At 50.1% G+C, this 22398-nt stretch overlaps 2 protein-coding genes across 4 annotated transcripts in view; both read left to right on the forward strand.

Annotated features, from left to right (window-relative positions):
- Window positions 1-3823, forward strand: part of SIN3A (SIN3 transcription regulator family member A) — an 82038-nt gene extending 78215 nt beyond the window's left edge. For all 3 annotated transcript variants that reach the window (XM_054716672.1, XM_028133393.2, XM_054716673.1), the window contains exons 20-21: window positions 193-400; window positions 2809-3823. In XM_054716672.1, coding sequence (XP_054572647.1) covers window positions 193-400; window positions 2809-3039 — 439 coding nt within the window. In that variant the 3' untranslated portion in view covers window positions 3040-3823. The remainder of the gene's footprint in view (window positions 1-192; window positions 401-2808) is intronic.
- A 2193-nt stretch (window positions 3824-6016) lies between these two features.
- Window positions 6017-21993, forward strand: MAN2C1 (mannosidase alpha class 2C member 1). Its single transcript, XM_054715661.1, is given in 44 exon segments — window positions 6017-6089; window positions 6527-6587; window positions 6589-6627; window positions 6629-6652; window positions 6896-6942; window positions 6945-7024; window positions 7362-7413; window positions 7416-7460; window positions 11300-11369; window positions 12936-13110; window positions 15555-15585; window positions 15588-15716; window positions 15719-15742; window positions 16573-16597; window positions 16599-16677; window positions 16834-16918; window positions 16921-16943; window positions 17261-17350; window positions 17435-17587; window positions 17799-17895; window positions 17991-18074; window positions 18077-18131; window positions 18478-18598; window positions 18947-19074; window positions 19197-19235; window positions 19237-19265; window positions 19360-19515; window positions 19702-19790; window positions 19936-19964; window positions 19966-20005; window positions 20226-20343; window positions 20420-20519; window positions 20521-20561; window positions 20564-20583; window positions 20687-20720; window positions 20723-20770; window positions 20773-20828; window positions 21155-21200; window positions 21203-21236; window positions 21238-21279; window positions 21485-21605; window positions 21607-21664; window positions 21667-21699; window positions 21881-21993. Coding segments are annotated over 44 exon segments (3036 nt in total).
- The last annotated feature ends 405 nt before the right edge of the window (window positions 21994-22398 follow it).

Below are 22398 nucleotides of genomic sequence, written 5' to 3' on the forward strand. Positions count from 1 at the left end.
GGTTGAAGATTTCTGCTTTTCTGTTTATCCCTGCAGCTGAAATATTTTTTTATAGTGAAATCATTGGACAGTTTTGATACGTAACTAAAATTGTGATGAGTGCCGTGAAGGCATATAATAAGGAAAACTCTTAGGGGAGTCATGGAAATCTGTCTGGACCAGCTCTCATCATTCATGGTTTCTGCTTTGTAGGAACCTGCGGCGGATCCGGAAGTGTCAGCGTGGTCGAGAGCAGCAAGAAAAGGAAGGGAAGGAAGGAAACAGCAAGAAGAGCATGGAGAATGTGGATAGCCTGGATAAACTGGAGTGTAGGTTCAAGCTGAACTCCTACAAGATGGTGTATGTGATCAAGTCTGAGGACTACATGTATCGGAGGACTGCCTTGCTCCGGGCTCATCAGGTGAGAACCTCTCCCCAGCCAGGACCAGCGCTACCCCAGAGGCTGCTGGTTTTTTCTCTAACTTTATGAACATCTCCACTGGGATTTAAGAATTGAGTAAACTGGTGTATTAGGTTGTTGAGGATGCTATAACAAAGTACCACACAAACTGTGTGACTTAAACAACAGAAATTTGTTGTCTCAGAGTTCTGAAAGCTCAGAGTTCAAGTTAAAAGTGTTGGCAGTTCAAACCTTCTGAGGGCTGTGAGGGAGAATGCTTTGCTTGCCTCCTCTGGGCTCTGGTAGTTAACTGGCACCCTTTGATATTTCTTGGTTTGTAGATACTTGCCTTCATCTTCACATGGCATTTTCCCCGTGTGCGTGTGTGTGTCCAAATTTTCCTCCACAGTCATATTGCATTATGGGTTCACCCTGCTAACATATTAACTAATTATAACTGCAACAACCTTATTTCCAAATTAGGGCACATTCTGAGGTACTGAGGGTTAGGAGTGGAACATATGAATTTGGAGGTGGGGCACAAATCAACCCAACACAGCTGGTGGCATTTCCATTGAAGCTATTCCCAGCATTTACTTTCAAGTGGTAGTGCTTATATGAAGGCTACCCATTTACATGTACTGCTTCAATAGTGAAAGCTTCCTGGTACACTTATGTACCAGGTATTGAGCCACACCCTGGGACTACAGCCATGAAGTAGAGTGCATAAGGAAGGCAGTGTGATATTCACTATCAAGGAAAGCAGCTAGGTGAAGTGACCAAGAGTAAGTGATGTGCCCATCTTTTATGGGAGAGATCTCTCTAAGGAGGTGAAGCTTAAGACCTAATTTCTAGGCAAAGGAAGCAAGTCCAAGGCTGAGAGGGAGGAATATGTGAAAAACTAAAACCATCAGTGTGGCCTGAGCCATAAGGAAAGTGGGATGTGTAAAGTTGGAAGGGTAATAGAGGCCACATTGCTTAGTCTTACAGGCCATGGTTTGGATTTTGTTTGAAGTGCATTGGGTTGTTGTGACAAAGATGGCTTGGACTGTTATGAGGAAAGTAGTGGCACAAAGTTGGAAGAGCAGAGACTACACAAAAGGACTGCTGTAGTCCAAATGAGATTCAGTGGTGGCCTGGGCTAGCAGAAAGGTGGCAGTGGAATTATAAGAATTAAACAGACTGGAGATACAGTTTGGAGATAGAGTTGTCAGACAGTAATGATTAGATTCCCATTTGAGGTAAGGAAAAAAAAGAACATCAAGGATGATGCCTGGTGTGGTTTGTGTTACTTGGTTTTGTTTGTTTTGCTTCGATAAGTGGGAAGTTTAGGAATATATCTGTTATTAAGAAGAGATTACCATTTTTGAGGGGCAGATCAAGCACTTTGTTTTGAACTGCTTAAGTTTGATAGGGCAATAAAACATTCAAGTAGGAGATGCTGGGTGGACAGTTTAATATACTTATCTCATGGTACTGTGTGCTATGTATCTGTGTCTCTGATTCAAATTATTTGGGGAGCTGGGCCTAATTCATCCTTTTGTCCTCTGTCTTTTATATGAGCACTGATAAATATTTACAGGATGCATAGGTAGGATCCACTGGAGATCGCTATGCTTGGTACTCTGCTGGACAGGGTGGGGGTAATACTGTGAGGGTTTTAAGCCCTTTAAGCCTCATGTTATTTAGAAGTGGATTGCCATGCTGCTGATAGAAATAACCAACAGCTGTCTAACTTGGGGGTATATTAGAATCCGCTGGTCCCTGGCTCAGTGGCTAAAGTGTTGGCCTGAGAACTGAATGGTCATTGGTTCAATTCTGGTCAAGGGCACATACAGGCATATACCTCGGTTGCAGGCTCCATCCCTGGCCCTGGTCGGACCCATGCAGGAGGCAACCAATTGATGTTCTCTCTCTCACATTGATGTTTCTATCTCTCTGTCTCTCCCCCTCCCTTCCACTCTCTAAAAAAATCAATGGAAAAATATTCTCAGGTGAGAATTATTTAAAAAAAAAAAATAGAATCAGGTGGGTTGCTGATGTTAAAATGTAGATTGAGAGAAACAAGGAAATCTGTATTTTTATCAAATTCCCCAGGTGATTCTAATGAATGCTACAATTGAGAAACACTGAGCTTGTTTTGCCCAGAACCTGTGTTGGCATTTCTTTGGCGGCTCAGTGGGTTCCAACTCCTTACGTTCTCTGTGTTCTTAACCTCTTTCAGTTCTCTTCTTTAAACATAGATTCCTACTTTTTTGTGTGTTTTTCCCCCCACTAACCAGTGGTATCAGAGACTTGAGGCCACATCTTTTCTTTGCTACTTTAGGAGAAAATTGGGCTTTGTATTTGAAGGGTTGTGTTCTTTTGGTCCTAGTTCATGGGTGTTTTTGTTTGTTTTGTTTTGTTTTTTTACTTGTTCTGTTTTGCAGTCCCATGAGCGTGTAAGCAAGAGGCTACATCAGAGGTTCCAGGCCTGGGTAGATAAGTGGACCAAGGAGCACGTGCCCCGTGAAATGGCAGCGGAGACCAGCAAGTGGCTCATGGGTGAGGGGCTGGAGGGCCTGGTACCCTGTACCACCACCTGTGACACAGAGACTCTGCATTTTGTGAACATTAACAAGTACCGTGTCAAATATGGCACAGTGTTCAAAACCCCATAACTGCGAAACCAGAGTAGATAACTTGAAGGAGGTGTGTGTGTGAGGGGGGTGCGGTTCGTGTGCCCTCACACACACTGAAGAAATGAGGAAGATGCCTTTCAAGCCTCACTGGGCCTCTCTGGGACATGGCCACCTGATCTGTCTGTGCTCTGGAACTTTTCCCCAAGGGTTTAGGATCCTGGAGGGGAAGGAAATCCACTTAAGCATAAACACACAGCTTGCTTGCACACACCAGCAGAGCTAAGACTGGAGTCTCCTGGGGCCTGACCTTCAAAGAGGGAACCAGGTGCTATTCAAACCTTGGCTGGATGGGTTATACGTTGACAAACTAGGGAAGGACTCAATGCTCAAATGGGTTGTAACTCTGATGGTCAATGCTCCTCTTCTCCCCGCCCCCCCCCCCCCCAAAAAAAGGCGGGGGAACAAAACTGGATGTGTTTTTTGTTTTTTTTTCCTGATCACTCAAGCACATTTAGAGCATCCACTAGGTTTTATGTGGGACCCACAGTTTGGCTTTCGGATTGATCATCTTGTGGATTTGATTCCTGATGAATCCCTTGTTGCCTCCCTTTTACTTTGTCCTCTGTTTATCAACCTCAACAAGTTCGATCAGTTCTTTTTAGCTCCCGAGGAACTATTTTGTACCTGCTTCTTTACCGGTCCTCCCCAGTGCCATCCACCAGCTTCACTCTTTCTCTCAAACACACACAATTTTAACGGGGATTTTCTTTTTTGTAAATAATGTACATACTGTCAATTTTTTATTAAAAGAAATATGCTTTGATGTGCTAGCATAACTGCTCTAGCTTCTTGTGTACCATAGTTCTGTGTGACTTCAGATTTAGTACCTATGAACAGGTGTGCAAGACATTTATTACACTTTTTACCAAAGGGAGTTACGGTTGTAGTACTTTTGTGTAAAACTTGTCTTTCCCTTGCCCCAAAACTTTTTTTAAAAAAAATAAAGTTTGGTTCTTAAGGAATAAACTTGCAACCCAAGTCCCTTGTCCTCACCAGAGAACAATTATGAAGCAGGGATTTAGGCGCAGTTCCTTATCCAGGGTACCAACAGGCTTTTGTTCTAGTTAGCAATCAATTTCACTTAAGTCAAAATATTCCAAAATTTTGAAGCAGAATACTTTATTCTTTCAATACATATTTTCCCCCTCCCTTATTTCAACTGTTTAGACATGTGTGATATTTGAGTGAGTTGTCTATATAATTTGTAATTCTCTATATTTTTTCTTATCCTTAGTAGAAATGAGAGTGAACAACTTAAATACCAAATCAGTATTTGAAAGAAGTGTGTATAAGGCGTGTGGTATAAGTGGGATTGGGAGGGAGATTTGGTACATTTCATTACAAACTGAAAATGGAATATATAGAATTTAAACTGGCAGACATTTAATCCTGGGTGATAAGGATTTTTATGTGGTCAGCCTGGACTTCTGGGTGGATTTTCCTCCAGCAACCATTTACCTTAATCATAGTTGCAAAGTAACCAACAGTGGTTTTTTTGTTTGTTTTTTTATTAAAAATCCACATCCCCCACCCCCAACACACACTTCCACATCCCACAAACTTTTGGCTTCTGGACTTTCAAAATACATGGTAGACTTCTCTGATTTTTTGTTTGTGTGTATGTGTGTGGGGAGTGGTGAGGGGGGAGACAACACAGGAGGTGGAACCCAGAAATGTCTGGTAGCAAAAGAGCCTTGTGGGAGGAGATTCTAGGATGAAGTTGAGGCAGGATCTGACTTGGAGATGGAATGTTAAGTACTGATTGGGGATGGGAAATCTTCAGGTTTTCCCAGCAATTAACACACCTGTCCCCCTCTGCTCACTCAAGAAAGATCATGTTGACTTGGAATTACGGGGGAAATAGATGGGGCCCAGCTGTTGCTGTCCCGGCACAGGGTTATGTCCAGAGCACTTGCTTGCAGGTTGGGAATAAGGTTTCAGAGCCAGTTCAGGAGAAAACCTTGAACCTACCAGTGTAACCAAAAAGAAGGGGGAGTTTCACTACATGGTTTTCACAAACAGCATTTTTGTCCCTCTGTCTTCTGACATCTGAGCTACAAGTTCTAAACCCAGCCTGTATTATAGCTGGCAAGTTATCTTTATTTTAAACTAGAGGCCGGGTTGGGGGGGGGGGTGATCTCAGCCCAGCCTGCATCCTCTCGCAGTCCAGGAGCCCTCAGGGGATGTCCGCCTACCGGCTTAGGCCTGATCTCCTCCACCCCCGCCCCACCCTGGGGATCAGGCCTAAGCTGGCAGTCAGACATCACTCTCGCAGTCTGGGGCTCTCGCAGTCCGCGACCCCTCTCTCCTTACTGCCCACCTGCAGTGGAGGTGGGAGAGGCTCCCGCCACCACCACTGCACTCACCAGCAGTGAGCCAAGCTCGGCTTCTGGCTGAGCAGTGCTCTTCCTGTGGGAGCACACTGACCACCAGGGGCAGCTCTTGCATTGAGCATCTGCCCCCTGGTGGTCATTGCCTGTCATAGCAACTGGTCATACACGGTTCTGTGGATTTGCATATTGGCCTTTTATTATCTAGGATTATGTTTGGTATTATGTACTCAGTCACCCTTCTGTGTAGTTTGCATTTGAAATGTTGTAAATTTGACTTGGTCAGTATTGCCATTAAAATATCAGGGCTAATGCTGTGTATATATTTTCTTAATGATGTTATAGACAAGAACTCCCTTGGCCATCTTAGGAGGAAAAAAAAAAGCTGCCAGTGGACTACTAGGGTAATGTGAAAATGAAATTAGGTGTCTGGCATTATGGCTTCTCTCAACTCGTCAGTCCTGTGTGGTGAAATACAGTATTCTATTAGGATCTTGAATGCTATGATTAACGTGCTATCTCAAATCAAAACTTTTCCAGAGTTTCTGGTGATGACCAACAGTCATGTACATAAAATAAGATAATAGAGGAAGCTGATGTTACTGGGATGCAAAGCCCTCAACACCATGTCCATACATGGTGGCCCTAGGGAGCCAGAGGCCAGGCTGGCACTGGAGGGCCAAAGGGTGCTGATGCCAAGTGATCTGTTGTGTCTAATGGTCCCCATATCTATGTCCCAGAGCTTTTGGAGAATCTAAGCGTCAGACTTCGCTTTTTAAAAAATATATATTTCACTGACCCTCTACAGAGAGGAAGGGAGAGGGAGAGAGAGTTAGAAACATTGATGAGAGAGAAACACTCATCAGCTGCCTCCTGCACAACCCCCACTGGGGATGTGTCCGCAACCAAGGCACATGCCCCTGACCGGAATCAAACCCGGGACCCTCCAGTCTGCAGGCCGACGCTCCATCCACCAGCCAAACCGGTCAGGGCCAGACTTCCCATTTTATTTAGTGATTTGCCAAGTGGCCCACCAGTCCAGACGTGACAGAGGAGAGCCCCAAGAAGCACTTCTGTCAGTGCCCCACTCAGAGTTCCGAGCAGCTGGGCTTCCCAGAGAGCCTGGCTGTTGTAAGGAAGCAGCCTGCAGCCGTCCGCGGGCGGCAGTGACGCAGCGCCAACCCTGAAGCACTGGCGCTGTGCTGGAGCGGGCGGAGGAATTCGTGTCACCACTCTACCCACAACTGTAACCTCTGTGGCAGGTGTGGCCCCTCTCTCAGGCCGCCAGCTGGCCTCAGCCTTCCTTTCTGTGGTTAAACCCAAGCTACAGCCACCGGACTGCGGGATCAAGTGCCCGCCCCCTGTGGACGGCATGGCCGGGAGGACGGAACGGGAGGCTGTGCTGTGGGACGGCCATCTCCAAGGTGGATCGGAGGACCCTGCATTCCACCCGCCAGGTGGAAAGCTGACTTGGAGCGCCTGCCCACTGGCCCCTCCGTGCCCAGGCTCTTCGGGGACAGCTGCCCGGTGGCCACGCTCTCCAGTTTCCTGACGCTGAGAAGCTTCCCTACTAGGAGGCGATCCGGCAGGACTTCCACCCTAAGCAGGTCGGCGACAGCTTTGGACCCACGTGGGTAACGCCCAGAGGCAGGGCCCTGCCAGTGGGCGCCCCTCTGGGCTGGCTCACTTCTAAGGGCCACACCTCCATTGTCTGTCCCTGGTCCCTCAGACTTAATGCAAGAGTTCATTTCCCCCTTTCTCCCAGTCCCTGGACATCCCTTAGGAAAGGCACTCAAGGAAGGATCACAGACCCCTGGCTCTGCCTCTTTCCCTCACCTTACTCCTTTCTTGTCCATCAAATCTGATTACCTTGTAATGCATAGAGAAAGCCTCAAGCCCCTAATGACCCTTAATCCGAGAAAGTACTATTTCAAAAGGACAAGGGCTCCCATCTAAGTGGCTCTCTTGCAGATGTGGATCTGCTGGTTCCGGGTGGAGCTGACCATCCTGGAGGCATGGGTGGGTCAGAAGTTCACCTTCGCTGGGAAAGTGATGGGGAACCAGTTCAGGTAAGGAGCCTTGCCCTAGGGAGGGCATAGCCACGTTCAGTTCTGGTCTCGAGAAGTTAAAGCTGGCTGAGTGGCTCTGCCTGCAGAGTGGTAGAAGGATTTCAGGACTGGGGAGGTTGCTGCTTGGGCCCCTGTGCTTGATTAGGTCCTTTCATATAGGGGAAATTAAATGGATGGTGTTTGGGTCACAACATTAGTGCTAAACCAACCCTGCCACTGACTGCCCACCTTTTTTTTTTTTTTTTTTAATGTATTTTTATTGATTTCAGAGAGGAAGGGAGAAGGATAGAGATAGAAATATCAATGATGAGAGAAAATCATGAGTCAGTTGCCTCCTGGGAATCCAGCCCACAACCTGGACATGTGCTCTGACTGAGAATTGATGCTCAACCACTGAACCACACCAGCCAGGCTGCCCACCTTCTCATTCTAGGCTGCATGTGGTTACTAATCATAATAATAAGTATAGCAGTTCCATTTATTAACCCTCTGCTAGGTGCCAGACTAGTGGCTTTGTAGACCACATCTCTTTAGCTCTTAATAAACAGTTCTTTATTATGTATAATATATACAACTAGAGGCACAAATTTCATGCATGGCGGCGGGGGGGCGGGGGCGAGGGTGGTGGGAGGGTGTCCCTCAACCCAGCATTCACCCTCTCCAATCTGGGACCCCGCGAGGGATGTCTCACAGGGATTGGGCCTAAACAGGCAGTCAGACATCCCTCACAATCCAGGACTGCTGGCTCCCAACCACTCACCTGCCTGCCTGATTGATGCCTAACTGCTCCCCTGCAGGCCTGGTCCCCCGCAACTGCCCTCCTCTGCTTCCGAGAAACACCATCCAAAGGATGTAAAGTTCCAGTACAGTGATAAACTAGTCCGTGTATTCTAAAACTGTATGGCCCATATCCTGATGGCGATGCAATATTTGCACCCATGGAGGCAAAAGCAAAAGAACTATTTATGGAATGAATATTTTCCATGAAATTTTAACTCAGAATCTTCGTTTGTCATTAATCTTTTTAAATATGCTGGGTATTCTGGAAAATGTGTATCATTTGGACAGACTTTACCTTTGCTACAACATCGAGTAAATTTTCCATCAGATGGTTTTTCAGCAGAGAAATTTAGTGATAGGCAAAATTCACAACTAACAGTCATTCCACCACAACTATGTTCGAGAATTGCATCCTCATGTACTCCATTTTCGCTGAGAAGGCAGTTGCTACCAGTATTGGTAGTAGTAGTTGTTGTTTTTTTTAATTTAATAAATCTTTATTGTTCAGATTATTAATTGTTCCTCTTTTTTCCCCCATAGCTCCCCTCCACCCGGTTCCCACCCCACCCTCTGCCCTTACCTCCCCCCCCCCCACTGTCCTCATCCATAGGTGTACAATTTTTGTCCAGTCTCTTCCCGCACCCCCCACACCCCTTTCCCTCCGAGAATTGTCAGTCCACTCCCTTTCTATGCCCCTGATTCTATTATATTCACCAGTTTATTCTGTTCATCAGATCTTTTTATTCACTTGATTTTTAGATTCACTTGTTGATAGATATGTATTTGTTGTTCATAACTTTTATCTTTACCTTTTTCTTCTTTTTCCTCTTCTTAAAGAATACCTTTCAGCATTTCATATAATGCTGGTTTGGTGGTGATGAACTCCTTTAGCTTTTTCTTATCTGTGAAGCTCTTTATCTGCCCTTTATCTGCATTTTGGCTGCTTCCCTGAGTTGATAGAGTGGCTTTGTGTGGTAGGTGTCCTATAGGGCCCAGTGGCTCAGCCTCCCCAGTACCTGCGGTGGACACTATTGGTGCACCCCTTTGTGGGCTGTGTGCACAGTCATATTGTGGTTAAGCCTTGATTGTTGTTGGTATCACTGGGAGGAATTGACCTCCAGGCCAATTGGCTGTGAGGATCAGCTGTGTCTATGCTGGGAGAACTTCTGTGCTGGAGACACCCTTATGAGACAAGACTTGCAAAATTGCAAAAGCCTCTGTACTCAGCTTGAATGGGGCGGAGCCACAGGCAAAGCAGACAGTCTTGGCTTCCTACCAGCCCTGCCCTAATAGGCCCCTGGGTCTCAGTGTTCCGCAGTAACCACTGCAAGCACCTCTGAGAGAAAGCCGCCCTCGAGTTCCGCCCGATGCCAGATAGTCCAGTTTCTCCCCGAATGAGTCTGGGTCCCCAGAGTCTCGCCCAGAACTGGAGTTCAGCGCAGTCGGGAGCTTTTGTCTCCTTCCCGCTTGAGAAAGCCAGCCGCACACTCAGTTGCCCGCCCTCTCGGCGCGCGCGTCTCCGTACCTCTGCCTCCTGCAGCTCCTGTGAGTCTCAGTGTGCTTTTCTCTTTCCTTCTAGTTGTAGAATTTCCACTCAGCCAGCCTTCCTGTGGTTCTGGATGGTGTCCGTTTTGTCTTGTAGTTGTAGTTTTGAAATTGTTGTGCAAGGCAGCAGTTTTGGTGTTTACCTGTGCCGCCATCTTGGTTTCTGGTAGTACTTGTTGATGACTGTTCTTTAGACATATTCTTTTTTCAACTTCAAAGGCACGTTGGTCTTTAGACATTTTCTGTGGATGACACCGGTTTTTTTCATCTTCAGAGCTACAATTTGCCAATGGTAGCTTTTCAGATACATTCTGTCGCAGGCGCCGCCTTCTTTCAACATCTAGACACATGTTGGTCTTCAGACATTTTTCTGACAATAACACAGGCTTCTTTCGGCTACAGAGTTATATTGTATCAATAGTTGCTCTTTAGACATAGTCCCACCTCCCTTCTGTCATGGTCTGAGATGCAGGTGAATGAGAGTCCTGGCTGTCAGGCCGCTGAGAGCTGTCTGACCAACAGCTGATTCTGGCTCATTCTGGGGGGGTGGGACTTCCTCCTCCCTGCTGTCAGAGTCTCTGCAGCGGCAATGACGAAGCAAGCATTCAGCCCGGCTGCTCCAGGCCTGGCCTGCCCAGAGACCCTCTGCAGCTGGGCTGGAACGCTTGCCTTGTCACCAGGGCGATGAAGCAAGTATTCTGCCAGGCCAATCATTCTGCCCGCTCTCAGCGGCCGCCCCCCCCGGGACTGGGGGACTCAGGTGGGGCTGAGAGGACTGGGCGCCACCATCTTTGTGATGAGTGACAGTCAATTTGCATATTCCCTCTTTATTAAATATGATGAGGGGAAACTTTTAAATATCTCCCCTCTACCCCATCCCAATTCCCCAGATATAACCACTATTAATTGTCTTGCTTATGCATCTAACAGTATCTTTATCATCCTATGTGGTTGGTCTTTATAACTGTTTGTAGATTAAGCTGAGATACATAGAGGTTAGTTCACTTGTTCAGTTTGCACATCTTCCATTCCAATTGGACTTTCAGTCTCAGGTAGGACTCCTACCTGTATGGCAAAGCCCTCTCTCCCTCCCTCTGTTGGCTCAGCACATGTCTCCTGAATGCCCTCTCTGGGCCAGGCCCTATGCTACACAATGGGGACATAGCAGGAAATGATTCAAACCTGTCCCTGACTTTCTAGAATTTCCCTTCTGATACTTATTCAAGGGTACAGAGGACACTGGGAGCCATACCCAGGTCTCTTGATGCCTGCCCAAGACCCATCTCATAAGACCAGGGGCTTTTCTGCTGGTGCTGTTTCGTGGTCATGGTGCTGGCTGCCATGGGGGATGGGGCACTTGCTACCAAGGGTCCTTGATTTATCAGTCTTGGCCTTGCCTTGGAAAAGAAGCCAAAGCTGGAGACCGAGTGGAGGGTCTTGAATTCCCTTAGCTTATGTTTAACATGAACGGTCCAAAAACCTCAGGCCCTGTCTCCTTCACTCTACTCCCACCACGTTTGACCAAAGAAGGGGAGAAGATCAGTTACGTCCTGATTGAGAGGCTAGGAAAAGGAGACCCGTGGAGGTGAGTGAATCCCTGCACTGGTTGACCAAGGTTGTGGGACACCAGTGGGGGAGGACACATTAGTGGGAGCTGAAGCCCAGAATGGTCTTGGAAACATACCTACTCCCAACACAACCATCCTCAAATCTTCAGTGTTTGTTTTTTTAAAGCAGGATTTGTTTTCTTCTGGCTGTAAAAATGTTTGCCGCCTTGTGGTAAATACAGAAAAGTACAAAGAAGTAAATACCTCCCATTATCCCACTCACCTAGAAATGACCATTATTTACACTGAGTGGCCAGATTATTATGATCTGTGAACACATAATAATCTGGCCACTCAGTGTATATATATTAGAGGCCCGGTGCATGAATTCATGCATGGGTGGGGTCCGGCCAGCCTGGCCAGAGGGAGGGGACATGGGCGGTTGCCCAGCCTGCCTGCTGGTCAAACTCCTGGTCGAGGGGACAATTTGCATATTAGCTTTTTATTATATAGGATATACATTGAGTGGCCAGATTATTATGCGTTCAGAGATCATAATAATCTGGCCACTCAGTGTATATCTCAGTATTTATCTCAGGAATTCTTCCAGGTGTATATTTTACTAGTTTAGGTTATATTTCCTTGATATTTGTATCCTAAATTTTTTCATTCCATATTAACATTTATTACACCATTAAAAACTTTCTTAAACATTATGATTTCATGTTATAATATTTACTGAATACTGTGTGTCTGATTCTTCCAGACACTGGGACTATGATGGTGAGTAATGTGGTCTTCTACAGCAAGAGGACACCTACATATTTATACAATTGCAAAACTGATGGGGACTCTGAGAGAAAACCCTCGGAGCTCAATGTGAGAACTCTGTTCTAGACTTAGGAGAGGAGTGGGAGGAGGAATAGGAAGAGCTTCCCCAAACAAGTCATCTGTGGTCTCTGAAGACTGAGTAGAACAGTGCCAGAGCCCAATATGATGCTACAAAGAACAGCCTGCTCTGTGTTGGCTGATGGGTCTTTGCTCTGGGAAATCCAAACATGTTTTCTCTTTTTTTTATATATGTTTTTATTTATTTCAGAGAGAGGAAAGGAGATGGAGAGAGAAATAGAAACATCAATGATAAGAATCATCGATCGGCTGCCTCCAGCACACCTCCTATGGGGAATCAAGCCCCAAACCTGGGCATGTGCCCTGACTGGAATCTACCTTGACCTCCTAGTTCATGGGTCAACACTCAACCACTGAGCCACACTGGCTGGGCAAAACATGTTTTTAATGTGCAGAGATGGTTCTGAGACCACGGCAGTGCTATGTAAAGACAGCTTTGGTAACAAAAGGCTAAACAGTAGCATCACACAGTTCCAGAATGAGTTGCTTGTTCTTGCTAACCATAATAGAGCTCTCATCACCATATGGGTTTAGGCTGGTGCTTCTGTGACCCTCTCGTATATGAACTTGTCATACTCTGGGATCCTGGAGGTAAATGGGGAGGGGTCATCTGGATGCCTCCTCTGTCCTTCCTCCCCAAGCCCTCAGAGGTCTCTGCCAGTCCCTTGGCCTACTATTGCCTCCCATATTTGTAGGCCGACCCTCTATGGGGAAGTCGTCTGCATTGGGCTCTTGAGGCCCGGGAAGGGCACCATGATTGCAGACCCAGACCCAGAGAAGATGTTCCAGGTGAGCCAGGCTGAGCTGGCCTTCCACCGGGATATCCACAAGCTCCTGGTGGATCTGGAACTGCTGCTGGGCATGGCCAAGGTACTCAACACCCCACCTTACCTGGTCACTCTCTAGAATTCCAGGTAGGTTGTTTCTTGAGTCAAATACTTGGGACTCTGGGAATGCAGAATAGGGAGAGTGTTTCTGCCTGCTCAAGAGTTGGTAGGGTTTCTCTATGTAAAGGGGAAGAGGGAAACAGTTCTGAGCAGAGGGAACAGCAGGGGCAAAGAGTTGGAGGAAGGAAAGAGCTCTGCTGAGAACCCTTGGGAGATTAGCTAGGGCCTAGTTCTGGAGACTCCGCTTGCTTGAGACAGGTATTAAGAGACAGAACCCTGGAAACCAAGATGGTGGCATAGGTAAACACCTAAACTGCTGCCTCACACAACAATACCAAAACTACAACTAAAAGACAAAACGGACACCATCCAGAACCACAGGTAAGCTGGCTGAGTGGAAATTCTACAACTAGAAGGAAAGAGGAAAGCACATTGAGACTCACAGGAGCTGCAAAAGGCTGAGGTACAGAAATGCGCGTGTGGAGAGGACGGGCGGCTGAGTGCGCAGCTGGCTTTCTAAAGCGGGAGGGAGATGGAATCTGGACTGTCAGGAAAAGAAAAAGCACACTGAGACTCGGGGGAGCTGTGGAAGGCAGAGGTCCAGAGGCGCGCGCGTGCAGAGAGCACTGACCGCTGAGTGCACAGGCAGCTGAGTGTGCGGCTGGCTTTCTAAAGCAGGAGGGAGACGGAAGCTCCTGACTGCGCTGAACTCCATTTCCAGGCGAGTTTCTGGGAACCCAGACTCATTCGGGGAGAAACTGGACTGTCTGACAGCAAGCGAAACTCGAGGGCGGCTTTCTCTCAGAGGGGCTTGCAGCGAGTACCATGGTACACTGAGACACAGGGGCCTATTAGGACAGGGCTGACGGGAATCCAAGGCTGTCTGCTCCACCCAGAGATTCCACCCCATCCAAGCTGAGCACAGAGGCTTTTGCAATTTTGCAAGTCTTATCTCATAAGGGTGTCTCCAGCACAGAAGTTCTCCCATCATAAACACAGCTGATCCTCACAGCCAATTGGCCTGGAGGTCAATTCCTCCCAGTGATACCAACAACAATCAAGACTTAACTACAACAAGGCTGTGCACACAGTCCACAAAGGGGTGCACCAAGAGTGTCCACCTCAGGTAACTGGGGAGGCTGAGCCACTGAGCCCTATAGGACACCTAGCACACAAAGCTACTCTACCAACTCAGGGAAGCAGCGAAAATGCGGAGACAAATAAACAGCTCACAAATGGAAGAAATGGGGGAAAGCAAACGACTGGATATAGAGTTCAAAACCATGGTTATAAGGTTTTTCAAGAATTTTCTAGAAACCGCCGATAAATTTAGCGATACCCTCGAGGATATGAAAAAGGACCAACTGAAAATTAAACACACACGGACTGAAATAAAAAATAATATACAGAGATCCAACAGCAGACTAGAGGATCGCAAGAATCAAGTCAAAGATTTGAGGTACAAAGAAGCAAAAAAACACTCAACCAGAAAAGTGAAAAGAAAAAAGAATCCAAAAATATGAAGATAGTGTAAGGAGCCTCTGGAACAACTTCAAGTGTACCAACATAAGAATTATGGGGGTGCCAGAAGAAGAGAGAGAGCAAGATACTAAAAACCTATTTGAAGAAATAATGACCGAAAACTTCCCCCACCTGGTGAAAGAAATAGACTTACAAGTCCAAGAAGTGCAGAGAACCCCAAACAAAAGGAATCCAAATTGGACCACACCAAGACATCATAATTAAAATGCCAAGAGCAAAAGACAAAGAGAAATATTAAAAGCAGCAAGAGAAAAACAGTTAGTTACCAACAAGGGAGCACCCATACGATTATCAGCTGATTTCTCAACAGAAACTATGCAGGCCAGAAGGGAGTGGCAAGAAATATTCAAAGTGATGAATAGCAAGAATCTACAACCAAGATTACTCTACCCAGCAAAGTTATCATTCAGAACTGAAGGTCAGATAAAGAGCTTCACAGATAAGAAAAAGCTAAAGGAGTTCATCACCACCAAACCAGCATTATATGAAATGCTGAAAGGTATTCTTTAAGAAGAGGAAAAAGAAGAAAAAGGTAAAGATAAAAATTATGAACAACAAATACATATCTATCAACAAGTGAATCTAAAAATCAAGTGAATAAAAATCTGATGAACAGAATAAACTGGTGAATATAATAGAATCAGGGGCATAGAAAGGGAGTGGACTGACAATTCTCGGAGGGAAAGGGGTGTGGGGGGTGCGGGAAGAGACTGGACAAAAATTGTACACCTATGGATGAGGACAGTGGGGGGGGGGAGGTAAGGGCAGAGGGTGGGGTGGGAACCGGGTGGAGGCGAACTATGGGAGAAAAAAGAGGAACAATTGTAATAATCGGAACAATAAAGATTTATTAAATTTTTTAAAAAAGCGACAACCCTGCTGCAGGGCCTTGGGGAAGACAGCCAGTGCAGCTTCCAGGCCTGTACACAGTCGATCAGATTGTGAATGTTTGTGATCCTGCCCAGCCCGAAACCTTCCTGATGGCCCAGGATCTGGCCTCCAAGTCCTTTGTCCAATGTGGAGGTAAAAGCCAGCATACCATCCATGCCATGGGCACTGCCACATTGATACAGGTAGGGGGATAGCTGGTCGGGTTGGCTGAGGGGTAGGCAGGAGTGACCTTGAAGCCCTGACATTGCCTGGGAGCACTGTGTAAACCTCAGCAAGTTCTTGCCCCTCCTGGGCCTCGGATGAAGTAATAGAGGTGGGGGCTTAAGTGTAGGGGTGGTTTTCTGGGTGGGGTCAGGTGTTCAATTCTGAACCTGGTGAGTTTTCAGTGTCTGTGAGGTGTATGGGAAGTCCATATTTTTTAACAAGTTCCCTAAGGTGTTGATTGTGATGTTTTTGGGCCACAGAACAAGGGCTTTCTCTGCCATGCCAAGGTGTGGGGAAGGGGGGGTGCGGGGGGGTGCTCTGGACTGGAAGAAAGGAGAGGCTGAGTGCTTCATATAGGACAGCTGACCGGGCACGATCCATCTGGGGAGCTGTGCACTCTATTCTGAGATATCCATCAGTGTGTGTTGGGGAAAGGGTTAACTCTTGATGCTTCTTATAGGATCCTCTCTAAGGGTGTCTAAACCTCAAGGGCAAGGCTGTTGTAGGGCCTGGGGCCTCCATTTCCTGACCTGTAAAATTAACCTGATAGCTCTCCTGGCCTTCCTGTCCCACCCCTACTGCCACCCAGCAGGCCTGATTGAAGTGATAGCTCAGGAGGGATGTCACAGGGCTTTGCAGGAAAAGGGGCCTGAGATGGGAGGACTAGGAAGACCCTAGAGACCCAGGCTGGGCCTGGTCAGGGTGCTGGGGGACAGGTGAGGCTGGAGATCTATGTGGAGCTGGGGACCTTGCTGCTCTCCCTCCATCCTCTTCCCCCTCTCCATCCTCTGTCCCCCTCTCCATCTAGCCTGGCTTTGGCCCTTCAGAGAGACTGCAGAAATGTGCCCGGAGCTGGGTACCAGCTGTGCCACTTATGGAGCAGAACCCCAAGGTCATCTCTTCCTGCTCCCAGGTCAGAGGGACAGTAATGTGGAGACACCAGAAACCCAATAGGTCTAACTGAGGTTATGAGGGTCTCCCCGGACTCAGCTGCCCACGGCTCCCCAGATATTTGGCCCTTGGTAGGGTTCTTGTTACTCCTGGCACAACTGCCCCATCTGCCTCACAGGCGCAGCAGCTTGAGTGGGTAAAGAACTACTACCCTGCCCTGTATGCCTGGCTCCCGGAGTTTGCCTGCCATGGGCAGTTTGTGCCCTTGGAGGCACCTGGGTGGAGATGGTCAGAGCAGTCTGCATACCCTCAGCCTAGGGCTTCCTGCAGACCCTGCACAACCTCTCCGCTGCAGCACTATTAGTCCTCGGAATTCCAAACCCTGGGCCTCCAAGGGGGAGAAGGGTCTCAGGCACTGTGACGGGCTGTCTGCACAACCCAGCACAGAAGTCCCTGCAGCACATAAATGGTTGGATCTGAAGCCAGGAGACAGACACTTCCTGGGTCAGAGCCATGGCTTCTCCTAAGGCATGGGGTCGACCTAAGCACCTGCCTATTCCCCATCTGGTGCTGACCCTGGCTGACCCCTCTTCTCTCACTGCCAGGATGGGAATCTCCCCCGTGGAGAGGCGTTGGTGCGGCAGTTCCTGCGGGGCCAGAACTTCCTGCAGGAGCTTGGGCAGATGTGCTCGGAGGTAGGCTGGAAGCTGCCATGCTTCAGGCAGATGGGCTTAACCCGGAGAAGTGAGGGACTGAGGCGTGGGCTGCTCTGCCAAAAGCCCTGGCTCCTGTGCCTCAGAGGCCCTTTCCTGCACTTCCGGCTGCCAAACACACTGGGCTGCTCAGCACAGCTTCCCCAGGTCATGCGCAGATGTGGCATTAGACACGTCCTGGCCCCAAAACGGAACTGGAACTTGGTGAACTCCTTCCCGGTGAGCAGACCCAGTGGGTCACGTTAGAGTGGGCCTGGGTCCCACCTGGCCCATTCCTCTCTCCCTAGGCTTACTCAGGAGTCCTGGACAAATCGCCCAACCCCCACCCGATAGAGTGTGCCTGCTCCAGGGTCACACAAGGGGCAGGGCAGGACTGGGAGGCTCACCTCTGCCTCAGCCCTGCCACTAGCCCCCCTCTGCCTGCCCGCAGCACCCTACCTTTTTCTGGGAAGGGCTGGATGGCTCCCGTGTGCTGGCCCCCTTCCCACCTCAGATGGGATGGAGGGCAGTGTGGAGGAGGTGAGAGGGTACCTAGAGACCAAGGTGGGGCAGGGAGGTAGGCTGGAGAGGGCTGGGTGTCCTGTCCTAGACAGAACCATGCTCTCTGCCCCTGTCTCTCCAGTACTAAAGACAGTGGCCAAAAACCGGGACAAAGGACGGACCAACCAAAGTGCCTTCCTCTTCGGCTTTGGGGATGGAGGTGGTGGCGCCCTCAGATCATGGTGGACCACTTAAAGCGGCTATACAATACAGATGGCTGCCCAGGTAAGGCCTGGCCCACTAATAGCCCTCGCTGAGCTGCTAACTTAGCCCTTGCTTTGAGCCCCTCTTTCTGCCCAACCATTTGGCCCAATCCCTCCACTGGGCCTGTCCTGCCCCAATCCTGGTGCACGGCCTCCTCCCAACTTCTGCCTTGGGAGTGAGGCGGGAGAAGGGGCTTAAACTCATCGGAGAGAGAAGTCTCCTGGGGCTTCCAGAGCTGGCTTTGTAAACTGAACATTCTGGGGTGCTTCTTTCTTTGGGGGCTGGACCTCTTGTCTGCTCTGGTGTGGGTCAAGGGTGAGTCATGTGGCCCCCCAAGACTGGGAGACCCAGGCTCACATTCTCTTCAGGGTGCAGTTGTCTTCTCCGGGGCAGCTGTTCTCAGCGCTGGAGAGCGACTCGAAGCAGCTGTGCACATGCGTCCAAGAGCTCTTCTGGGAGCTGCATAATGGCACCTACACCACCCACCCGCCCAGGTCAGGAGCTGGTCACTCAGCTGAGCAGGGAGAGTGTGCCCTTGCTCTGTAGAGGGTCCGTAAAGGAAACAGGACAGACCCTCCCCTAACCCCCACCCCCAGGTCTGGGGGAGGAGGCTTGTTCTTTAAGGAGGAGCTGAGAGAAGAGCAAAAGCTGGGTGGGTCAGGAGCCTAGAGGAGACTTGCGCTGAGGGAGGGAGGTGTTTGGGACATGTCATCCACAAGAGGCTTTATCCAGGGGGCCCTGGGGAGCCATCAGGGGCTCTGAACCAGGGAGGGCTTTGGAAGGTATTCTGGGATACTTAAGCAGACTTTAGACTCACCCTCCTCGCTGGCTGAGGCTCAGATCAAGAATGGGAATCGGGAGTGTGAGCGCATCCTGCATGACACGGAGCTGCTCAGCAGTCTGGCCCTAGTCTGCAGTGTCCAATTTCTATACCTGGCAGCGCAGCTGCAGGGCCTCTGGAGGTCAGCCTGGTTTTGCCCCCGTCACATACCTGACTTCACCCGAGAAACCTCTGGCTGCCCCTCCCAGCCTTCATTCTTCCCACCTTCCTGGCCTTCCCCATCCCTGCCCTTGGCCCCTGCATACTCCTGCTCTTGAACGAGTTCCGTGATGTGGTGACTGGAAGCAGAAGCAGCCATGTGCCACTACAAAGGTTAGGCTGAGAACATTCCCGCTGCTCTCTCCTATGGGACACTCAGGTCATCCTAGACCCATTGCCCACTCATGACCAACCCGTTTCTCCTTAGACATCCGTTCCCATGGCAACACACTGCTCAGTGCTTTGGCTGCAGCCCTGTGAGCTGGGGAGCCAGGTGCCAAGGGCCTCCTCATTGTAAATACCCTGCCTTGGAAGCCCACCGAAGTGTTGGCCCTGCCCAGGCCTGGCGGGACCCACAGCCTGGGTGGGAGCTGGGGAGAGGGGTCGCTACCACAGCAGGAGTCCAGACCGAGAGTTGGGGACACTCTCCTGGGGATCTCTGCCCTGAGGTGCCCCAGGCGGGAGAATAGCAGTAGCAGTATCCCCCATCCCAGAGTGAGGCTCCTGAAAACTCAGGGAGGCTGCACTGATGCCCAGGCCTCATCCCTAGCCCTGGTGACAGTGCCCAGTATGGGTTATACTCCTGCTCCTGCCCCTTCCTCACTGCAGCCCCTGCAGCCTGTGTTTGTTGTGCAAGAGGCGAGTGCTGGCATGTCCAGGTGGGGCAGGGCTGGGAAGGGACTTAACAACATGGCGGTTCTGAGCTCCCCAGGCTGGAGTAAGTGGTGAGGCGGGGCTGGTTGTGGAAACCCTGCCAAATGTTTCAAGGCTCCCTTCTGCCAAGACTGATGGTTCTGTGATTCTGGGCGACGGTGAGGCTGGACCCGCCCGGCTGCCTGACATCCCTGGTGCAGGTGCCAGCCCCTCGCTGCCCTCGCCCCGTCTGGCAGATGGATCCCAGGCCCTGCCCCCTTGGCCACAACACTGTCCTCAACAGCCCACCTGTGGCTCTGGGCTGGGACCCACTCGTGGAGCAGGGCAGGCTGGGCTGGGGGCATCCCTGTCCCCTAACCGTGCTCACCCACCTCCCACCCCACCTTGAACATCTAGAGAAACCAAGGTCATGTTGTAAAGCTGCAGTCCCCATCTCCTTCCAGGGAGGCTGTTGCCGAGGGCACTGTGGGAAACCAGTTTGTGCTGTTTGATGATGTCCCCCTGTACTGGGATGCGTGGGACGTCATGGATTACCACCTGGGACATGATGGGGGTGGGCATACAGGCCTTTGGGCCGCTCCATCAGCTGGACCTAGCTCAGCACCTCCCACGCATATCCCCCAGGAAGCCAGTGCTGAGCCAGGCAGGGACCCCAGCAGTGAGTGCTGAGGGCGGTGTGGGGGGCAGCTCCTGGCTCCTACTGCAGATCAGCCCTCCGCCAGCTCAGCCAGGAGGTGGTCCTGGACGTTGGTTGCCCCATGTCCACTTCCACACCGAAGTAGCAGGGGACAGGGTGTGGCTGCCTTTCCTGGGTGTGGCTGGTTAGGAGGGGCTAGCCTGGGCCTGTGTCTCCCTCTCCGCACCCTTTACCCCCACTTCAGGGGCCCTGGCATGAAGCCCACACATTTCTGAAGGTGGATTCCCTGCCTGTATGCAGAACCCCCAGGCCACCTATGAGGTTCAGTTTGGCATCTGCAGCGTCCCACCCACTATACCACCTCTTGGGACTGGGCTGGATTTGAGGTCTGACATGGGTGGGGTGAGGGGGTTGGATTCTCCCTGGCTGGGGAGAGACTCTTTGTGTAGAATGGGTTGAGGAGGAGCGATATTTGCTGGTTCCTAACATGTGTGCCAGGCATTGTGCTAAATGCTTTATGTTTAGTTTGATATTGTGCCTGTTTGGCGGGCTAAATACTATTCTCCCCATTTCACAGATGAGGAACTGAGGCATAGACGGTTTGGGTGGTGTCCAGGGCCTCCTATTGTGAGAACTGGAATTCAGTCCCGGGGTCCCAGAGCTTACCACTTTAGTGATGGGAGTAAAAGAGGCGCCTGGGATATGCTCTTAGGTATGGGCCCACAGCTGGATGTCCCTGTGGGAGCACAGCTTTGGGCTGGCCTACTCAATGACTGCAAGTACAGAGCATCAGTCGGGCAGCGTCCTCAGCCTCTCGCTGAGTGGTGTGCCCACCAGGCTCTGAGCCGGCATGGAGGTGTGGTCTTCCCCTGGCCAGCACTCCAGCCGGCCCATTCCCTCCTTCCCCACAGCTTGTGGGCACCTGAGGCCCTGATGCCATGCTGACATGGGGCGCCGTGAGTTCACATATATGATGCCGCCCCAGGGTGAGTGCTGCCTTGCCCCTTTTCTGCTCTTCTCCAAACCTCGGTTTTTCAAACAGTCAGTGGGGGAAACAGCAGCTCCGCGCCCCTAACCCCTTTTGCACCACTGGTTCCTTTCCGGCCCTGGCCCAGGCTCCTATCCAAGCAGCCTGCAGCCTCCATTTCCTGCTGTTGACGCTGCTGTCCGGGCCAGGCTGGGGCGCCCACAGCCGCCTGGGGTGCCTTCCCTGTGTCTTCCCCCAGGTGGTGCTGGAGACCATCCAGAAGGCAAGGGGTGGGAGAGGGTAGGGCGGGGTCCACCCTTGGCCCTGCCCACCGCTCACTTCCCTCAGCAGGCTGAGGTCAGGCTGTGTGAGGCCCGGCAGCCCTGTGGACTGCTGGCTGCAAATGTCACTGCCAGTTCAGGAGAGAGGAGCCCTGCCCTCAGAGTCCTCCTGGCCCCTCGTTTTCTGCAGCTGTGACCTCCTGGAGCTGGCCACCTCCCCTTAGGGACACTGGCCTGAAACTCCCCTTTTCTCCCTTCCAAGTGCAGTCTCTGTGGCTCAAGCTGCAACCTCCACCGAACTGAGTCTCTGAGGGTGGGATTTGTGTGTGTGTGTGTGTGTGTGTGTGTGTGTGTGTGTGTGTGTGGAAGGCTTTGGGGACTGCCTTTCCAGCCCAAAGCAACAATAAATCTTTGGCTCAGGAACCCTGCTGGTAACTCCTGCTCTCTCCCCTTAAGGCCAGTCCTTACGGCTGTGAGGAGAGGTCTTTCCTGGGCATTTGGGGGCAAAGGCAAAATCTAAGGTGATCAGTGTGTGCAGCAGGGTCTGGGTTGAGTGGGGTTATGGATGACCACAAGATAAGAGCATGAGATAAGAAGGCCCGGGTCTGGGTGGGTTCCACTAGCCCCCACCAGGAGGGGAGCACTAACTAGTCTGGCCAGGCTGGGGAGCAACCCCAGGCCCTGAGGAATCCTGGACTGGAGGAGCTA

The sequence above is a fragment of the Eptesicus fuscus genome, chromosome 5 (assembly GCF_027574615.1).
Source record: "Eptesicus fuscus isolate TK198812 chromosome 5, DD_ASM_mEF_20220401, whole genome shotgun sequence".
Taxonomy (NCBI): domain Eukaryota; kingdom Metazoa; phylum Chordata; class Mammalia; order Chiroptera; family Vespertilionidae; genus Eptesicus; species Eptesicus fuscus.